The sequence below is a fragment of the Cydia amplana genome, chromosome Z, assembly GCF_948474715.1.
Source record: "Cydia amplana chromosome Z, ilCydAmpl1.1, whole genome shotgun sequence".
Lineage (NCBI taxonomy): Eukaryota > Metazoa > Arthropoda > Insecta > Lepidoptera > Tortricidae > Cydia > Cydia amplana.
Genome location: NC_086096.1, coordinates 15,492,472 through 15,499,810, shown reverse-complemented (window position 1 = coordinate 15,499,810; position 7,339 = coordinate 15,492,472). Strand labels below are relative to the sequence as shown.

Genomic DNA, 7,339 nt, shown 5'->3' with positions numbered 1-7,339 from the left:
CAGGTCGCACTCGGGTGCTGATGCCAAGAGTGCATTCAACTGTGCGAGGGCACGGAGCAGCGGAGAGTTCAGTCGTGATGAGTTCACATGATGTTCATACTATGAAATGTCATTTTAGTCTACCGAATAAAAAATAGACTAGTGCATAGTACCTACTCGATAAGCCTGCATCGTTCGTCCAGTGGCGCCCACATTTGAGGAATCTGTGCGTAACACTAAGGTGTAGAGTTTTTGAAGTTAGGGCTTGTAGAGTTAGAAGCTTGAGTCTACAAGAGATCTGATTACTTTTTGACAGTGCGAGCGTTATTGTTAACCAAGGGTGGAAAGTGAACCATTTCACCCGAGATATTTTTCCCAACAGTTCGAGGGTGAGATGGTTACTTTTACCCGAGTTAAACACTCTACTTTTCATTTCGACTATGAGGAAACTCAAACACGAGAAATGTAGGTTACACATATGCACTACAAAACGTGTGAGATTTGCGGTTTAAAGGCCGGTCGTGTTGGTGGTTGGTGGTCAAAAACGAACATTTATGGCTAAATTTCCACTGGATGAAGATAGGTAAGTTCAAAAATCTATTTGTTTTTCTAGATAAAACACATAACGCATGTTTCTTTAGAAATTAAAATAAATTCTGGAATAATAGTTATTTTCGATACAAGTGCGAAAAAGAGGAAATTCGAAACGAGGGGCGATAAATTAAAACACGACCGAAGGGAGTGTTTTAAATCGACACGAGTTGCGAATTACCTATTCGCACGTGTATCGAACAACGTTTTACAGTACATATGGAACTTTAAAGTTTCGACATACGCACGAAAAGTGCTATTTTACGCACTAGTGCGGAAAAGTAGCCCCATATGTACTGTAAAATAATATTATCATAGTAAAAGTTAGTGCGGTAAGTACCCAGATAATATCGATATTTTTTCTGACCAGTTCTTAGGTCCATGTTATTGAAAAATGTTTTGGTTTGGTATGGTATTGGCAAGGTGCGAAGTCGGTGGAGGGGGAAGTGGCGCTGATCGTCACAAATACAGGTAATCTTATGGAATGTCCGCCATTAGTACTAGCGGCAGCCGCTTGAACTAATTTTACTCCATAAGATTTAACGTAGAAAGTCCGCCAAAATGAGGGCAGCACCAGTCGTGCACCTAGCGAATATATAAATAGAAAGAAACGAGCAAAAACACTACTTGACTAAAATAACCCGAGTATAATATCTTTTCTCAAACATGCAATGAAATGTCGTCGCTCCGGGCGTTATATCAGGCTTCGAAGTATCACGTTTAGGGCGGAGCAACTCCAGAGAACTGTAAAGGAATTTCATACGAAATTGAAGGCCTAGGCCGGGAAGTAATTTTTTTTTAAATTCTAATGTAAACATGGGGTCTGTGTCCATGAACAGGCTAAACAGCCGAATTTTTTTATTTTTTTTTTATTTTTAGTGAATGAATGGTTATCGGACCAAAATATCCGTAACGCCTGTTATACACGAACGTACTGATATTAAGAATACGAATCTGTATGATTCAATGTGTTGATGAATAAATTTAAAATTTTGTCTATACGTAAGTCACCAGAGACCATAGACAATATTTAAAATCCTCTGCATTTATTTTATTTATAGAAATTGAGATTCTTATTATCAGATTGTGTATAATGGCCCTAATAAGGTCTATTCGAACACTACACACGCGAAATACGGACGACTTCCGTAAAAAAAAAACAATTATGGCGGGATTGGAAGGAAAATTAAAAAACTTTTGTTGTGAAGTTGGATTTTTATTATAAAGATTATAAATTTGTTTTTTTTAGTGGTGTATTTTTTTATTTCATTGCATGTTTGAGAAAAGCACTATACATGCCTAGCCGTGAAAAGGTCTTGCCGGCTTCGTATCACTATCCGGCCTCCCTACGGTCGGCCGGCTATACCTACTCACCCGGCAAGCCCTTCTTTCCCGGCGTCTGCAGTAATGTACTATTCTATTAATATCGAAAAAAATTGCTCCTTTCCAGGTGTAAAAGATGGGTTCAAGTGACGGGTAATGAAGATTTAGCCTATGTGCCTATTGAAAATCAAGCAACCATGACTGACCAACTGCTGAGGCGACTAAGCCTCTTATTAATCAGAAACGAATGCCGAATTAAAAATAGATCTTTCGCGGAATTAGAAGACCCCTTAGTAGACACTGTAAAAAAAGGTCAACAACAGGGTATATCAAAGTAGTAAATATTATTTTAAAAGATCTAATAAAATTAATTAATTAAAAAGAAAACTGTTGTTATCATTTATTACAATCATACTTTTCGTAACTTCTAAGTAAAAAAATAGTAGTTACGAAACGTACTTATTGCGAAAGTTTAATAATTAGTCTAAAAGCAACGCCTTTTTTTTTTCAAATTATCGATATCGATAAAAATATCTAACAGTGTGTGAAGCACATCCCTTTTTGTTGCTCAAGTTGGCAGCAGTGCCGTCCACATCTGCTGTCATAATTTCTGTCCTATTGGTACAGGATTCTAGCATACGCTTCATACTACTCAGAATTTCAGGTGGCTAGTATGGAAGTCCCGTCTCTTAAAACGTAGTGATTATATTCTCTTTGGCGCCAATTTCAGTCATGCCGAAGCGATCTAAGACACATTCGTCAGATTCCTTTTTCGTCCGGATAAATTATAGCCTGTTTTTTTTTTCGGACGAAAACGGAAATACTCTTTGGACAGAAAAAACTTAACTTTAATGTGGAAGATTTGGAATTATCCTGTGATACTTGCATCTCTTAATATGCTCCACCAGTGGATCAAACAATTTAAACATTTCCTTCACAACTTAAGCAGACGGAGCCCCGCTTCGCGGGGCTCCTATTTCTGGACGCTTTGTCCTTCGGGCATCTGAAGCTACCTAACGAACCTAACCTACCTATTGATTTAGTATGACGTTCGTGAAAACATTACACTGGGGAGACAAGCGTAGGTAGGTAGGTAGGTTAGGTTCGTTAGGTAGCTTCAGACGCCCGAAGGCAAACCGCCCAAAAATAGGATGCCAAGCCCGTCTGGTTAAGTTGTGAAGGAAATGTTTTTGGAACAGAAAATTCTGACAAATGCGGAATCTGACCAAAAGTCCGTTTACGTCCGAAAAAAAATAGGCTATAATTTATTCTGACGAATGTGTCTTAGATCGCCGAAGCTAATATGAGAGCTTTTAACTGAATAATATGGCATATATGGCTGTCAGCCGTTGCTCGAAGTAAAAATGAAAAAAAAAATTAATTTCCACCCTAGGGTGGGAAATGCAATTTTCCACCCGGATATCAGCCTATGAAAGGTGAACTTTCCGAACAGGAGAGATGAAAAATGTTTTTGGTGGGATTATTTTATAGAAACATTTCACGCCGTGGAATGACCGGCGACGGCGGCGTTAAAAGGCGATGAGGACACATATCAGTGAAAGAATAAGGATCAAAGTCAAATGGCGTTCTAACAGTTTTAATCTTCTGTAGATAGATTGCAGTAAATTTACTATGGCTACATATTTTACTTTGACAATCCGCCTCTATTTGAAATTCTCTGATCACTTGTATAAAGCTATCCATAATACGCCTGCTGCTAAAAACAACTTTACATAAACATCAAGCAAATGTGGAATAAATAATAATAATACAGATGTTTCAACATTGAGCTTTATTCAAGACTTAAACTTTTTTTGTTTTAAACACAAATCCAGTTTACTGATAATTTTACGCAAACTTTAAAACAATAAGTCTTCTTTCTTTAAATCATTACACCGGAAAATAAGATCACATAGTTCCGAGGCTGACAATGGGCTATTTAGTCTTTCCGTATCTGGACTAGAAAAAGAACTACATCATAATGCAATGACATTGGTATTACAACTACATAAAATATAGTACATTTATAAAACTAACACATGACAAATTAACCAGACCTCACCGTCAGCCCCCTTGGACACTACAGAACATACTGCTTATGAAATGTAAGGAACACATAATAATTTTATTTTAGCGATATATTTAATGCATGCACTTAATGGTTACTCACAGAAATATTTCGTTTCCTAACATAAATTTTGAGATATTCCTTTATCTTAACACTTTTAAGAGAAATGCAATAATGCAGCAAGAATTATTATGAATACAGAAAATGTGAATAGATTAATGCGATATCTCAACTTATCACATGTTTTCCCACCATAAGTTAATAAATATTTTTATAATTTACACTTAATATTCAGCACTAATACTTGAATGGGCAAGCACATGAATGAAGATGCGATCTCATATTAACAATCCACACACCCTGAGTGAACCCTGTCTAGGGGAAACGTGACAACTTCAAGTCATTCATTCTTACGTTACATCAACACAATCAGCTACGTACTCGTACTGTACTGCCGGCTCTGCACCGGTTTGAACCAGCACTAAATGTATACATAAATTAACTAAATTATGCTCTTCAAATAAAATATACAATATTTACACCTGCCACAAAATACAAAAAATAAAAATATGGATATTTACTAAATATCAAACAATATCATTGACACCACGAATCATGATTTTTTAATAAAGTTCAGAATAGAAATATTTTTATTTAACTATGCTACCATACTGCAAGGGACAAAGATTTAACTAATAGATTGTAAAAAGATGTATAGTATTTACACAACTCAATTTAATGAAATTTATCATATAAGAATTCTGGTCAAATGTCATGAAAAACGACATTTCATAAAGAACTAAATCAGTAACTATATACAACATATTTACAACATTGATAAACGCTAATTATTCTAAACTTACTCCGTCTTATGACGTTTGTCGTCGTTATTATTATTACGCTTTCGACCTTTCGCGTGTGCTAACATAGTAACTAATTTCTTATGGCTATCGCCGACGATCCAGCCGTGCTGTTGTTGCTGCTGCTGCTGAGCGTCCTCGACGCGCGCGTGCTCCCGCTCGGCGCGCGCCAGTTCCTCGCGAGCTGGCGCCTCGCGCACTTGTTCGTTGGCGCTGCCGTCCGAGGGCCAGTAATACGTGCGGGTGCGTACCCCGCCCGACGTGCCGGGCTCGGCCGGCACGAGGAACGTCGGCTCCGACGTATCGCCGGCCGCACCTTCCGTCACCGTAGAAGGCCCGGCGGTAGGAGACGATATACTCGCGCCCGATGATGTGGATGGAATAGCCGGCGGTTCCTCCACAGACTTGCAACCGCCGCCGATTGCACTAGCTGCACTGGTGCTAGGCTCACTTCTCTCTGATGATCCGAGTGGTGCAAGTGTACTTCCTGAGCTTATATTGTCTATGGGCTCACTGCTGCTAGTACCGCTTGTATGCATCGCGGTATTGCGAATACTACTAGATACCCTGCTTACAATTTCCTGTTTCTTAAAAGAAATATGGCGGTTGTTAGTTCGCCGCCCGCCCGTATGTTGCCAGTCTTTCTTTTTGCCTTTCTTTTTGCGAGTAGTTCCAGAAGCCATGGATCCCGCACTGTTTGGCCGAGGTGGACCGCCGTCGGGCTCTGATTCTGAGCTCCAGGTTTCAGCGAGAATGTTTTGTTTTCCTACTGTGCATTTTCTACGAGCTCTTTGCCTCGCTACGCCTGTTTCGTCTGATGTAAAATCTTCTATTCCGATTTCGTTATAATTACTGGAAATTCCGAAGCTATCCTCTATTTTTCTCACGGGCGATCTATCGTCTTTGGATTTAGAATTGTTTTTTTTCATTCCCTCGTTTACTTTTCTAGAAGCTCCTGTGTCATCTAAATAGTCATCTTGCATTAAAGCCATTCGTTCATGTTTTTTCAACGACGTGTTATCACATTTCTTTGGTGAAACCGGTTTTAATTCAGGTGGTGATAACGAAGGACGTAGCCCAGGTTTTGTACTTTTATGATCGCCAATAAATGATTTTAAACAGAGTTTTGAAGTGGATGGGCCGTAATCAATAAAAGATGAAGGCTCATCGTCATCATCGTTATCCGACGAATGATTTTTATATTTTGAGGAATAATTTTCTTTGTCTGTACTTAAATTATATTTTTTCTTGGTATGGTATTGTTCGTATTTCGGTAATAATTCTTCAGATCGACTTGGGGACGCCATTATATTTTCGTATTTTGATGCATAAGGCGCTTCATCATTAAGAAGCAGCGATTCATCGTTCAGCATCGAAGAACTGGGTTCATCCTCAAGTAAACTGTCAAATAGCTGGTCGAGATTGGCCTTCGGTTTGACCGGTTCTTTGCTCTTTGTTGTTTTCTTTTCACTTCGTACAGCGTTGTTTTTGAAAATTTTTCCCATGACCGCGTTTTTCTCAACTGCGTCTCTTTTCTTCATTTGGGACGACAGTTTCTTGGTGTCTGTGGATATTTTGGTGTTGCTCACGTCACAAGACATTAAACTGTTTTCAGTTTCATCATCGCTGCAAACATAATCGTCCGACATGTAGACGAAGTCGTCGCCGTCGGAGCCGCTGGCGCTGGAGTGGTCAGCCTCCTCGACCACGGGGTTCACCTTCGACGTACTCGGGCTGTCCTTGTTAGTGATGCTTTTAAACCTCTCCATTAAAGTTGATGGTCTGAATTCGAATAACTCCACATCTTCATTATCCATGAACTCATATACATCAACATTTTTCAGGGAAGCGGAACTATCATTAAGAGGGTGGTCACTGTCATACTTGCTACTTGATTCGGAGTTTTTATTTTCTCTCTTCTTCCTTAAAGTACTTTTCTTTTTCTTTTTATGAGAGCCTTCCAAAGGTGATACAATTGCAGATATATTTATATCAGATGTCGGAATAGATACTTTAATTCCGTCAAAGCCTTTTAGTGCCCCTTTAGTGAGAACAGTATTCGGATGGTTCTTCTTGGAAATTTTCTTACCTTTTTTCTTGTCAGTCTTTTTGCGTCCTTTGCGACTGTAACAAAAATAGTTTTGTTGTTATATAACTGATAACATGAAAATGCTGTATTTATTATATTAATATGACAGACAATGGAATACTAACAAAGACTAAATTACTGCCTAACTAAGTTCTCAAGCGCGTACAGCGCCCTCTCCTAATTCCTGCTACAAATATCGGGTTATTCCCACTAGTTACCACCAAGTTCTTACCAGTGGTAACTACTGGGAATTTTTTTCCCACCTTTTACCACTGGTAACTACTGGGAAAAATAATTCCCAGTAGTTACCACCAACTCGGTTTGGTAGTAACTAGTGGGAATTTTTATTCCCAGTAGTTACCACCAAAATTTTGTTAGGGTTAAATACTAATAAAAACAGTACAAAAAAATTAAAAATAAATATAGAGT

At 38.6% G+C, this 7,339-nt stretch overlaps 1 protein-coding gene across 2 annotated transcripts in view; it reads right to left on the bottom strand.

Annotated features, from left to right (window-relative positions):
• Positions 1-3,670: 3,670 nt before the first annotated feature.
• LOC134661156 (uncharacterized) overlaps positions 3,671-7,339 on the bottom strand; it is a 52,944-nt gene continuing 49,275 nt past the window's right edge. For both annotated transcript variants that reach the window (XM_063517105.1, XM_063517104.1), the window contains one exon: positions 3,671-6,945. In XM_063517105.1, coding sequence (XP_063373175.1) covers positions 4,821-6,945 — 2,125 coding nt within the window. In that variant the 3' untranslated portion in view covers positions 3,671-4,820. The remainder of the gene's footprint in view (positions 6,946-7,339) is intronic.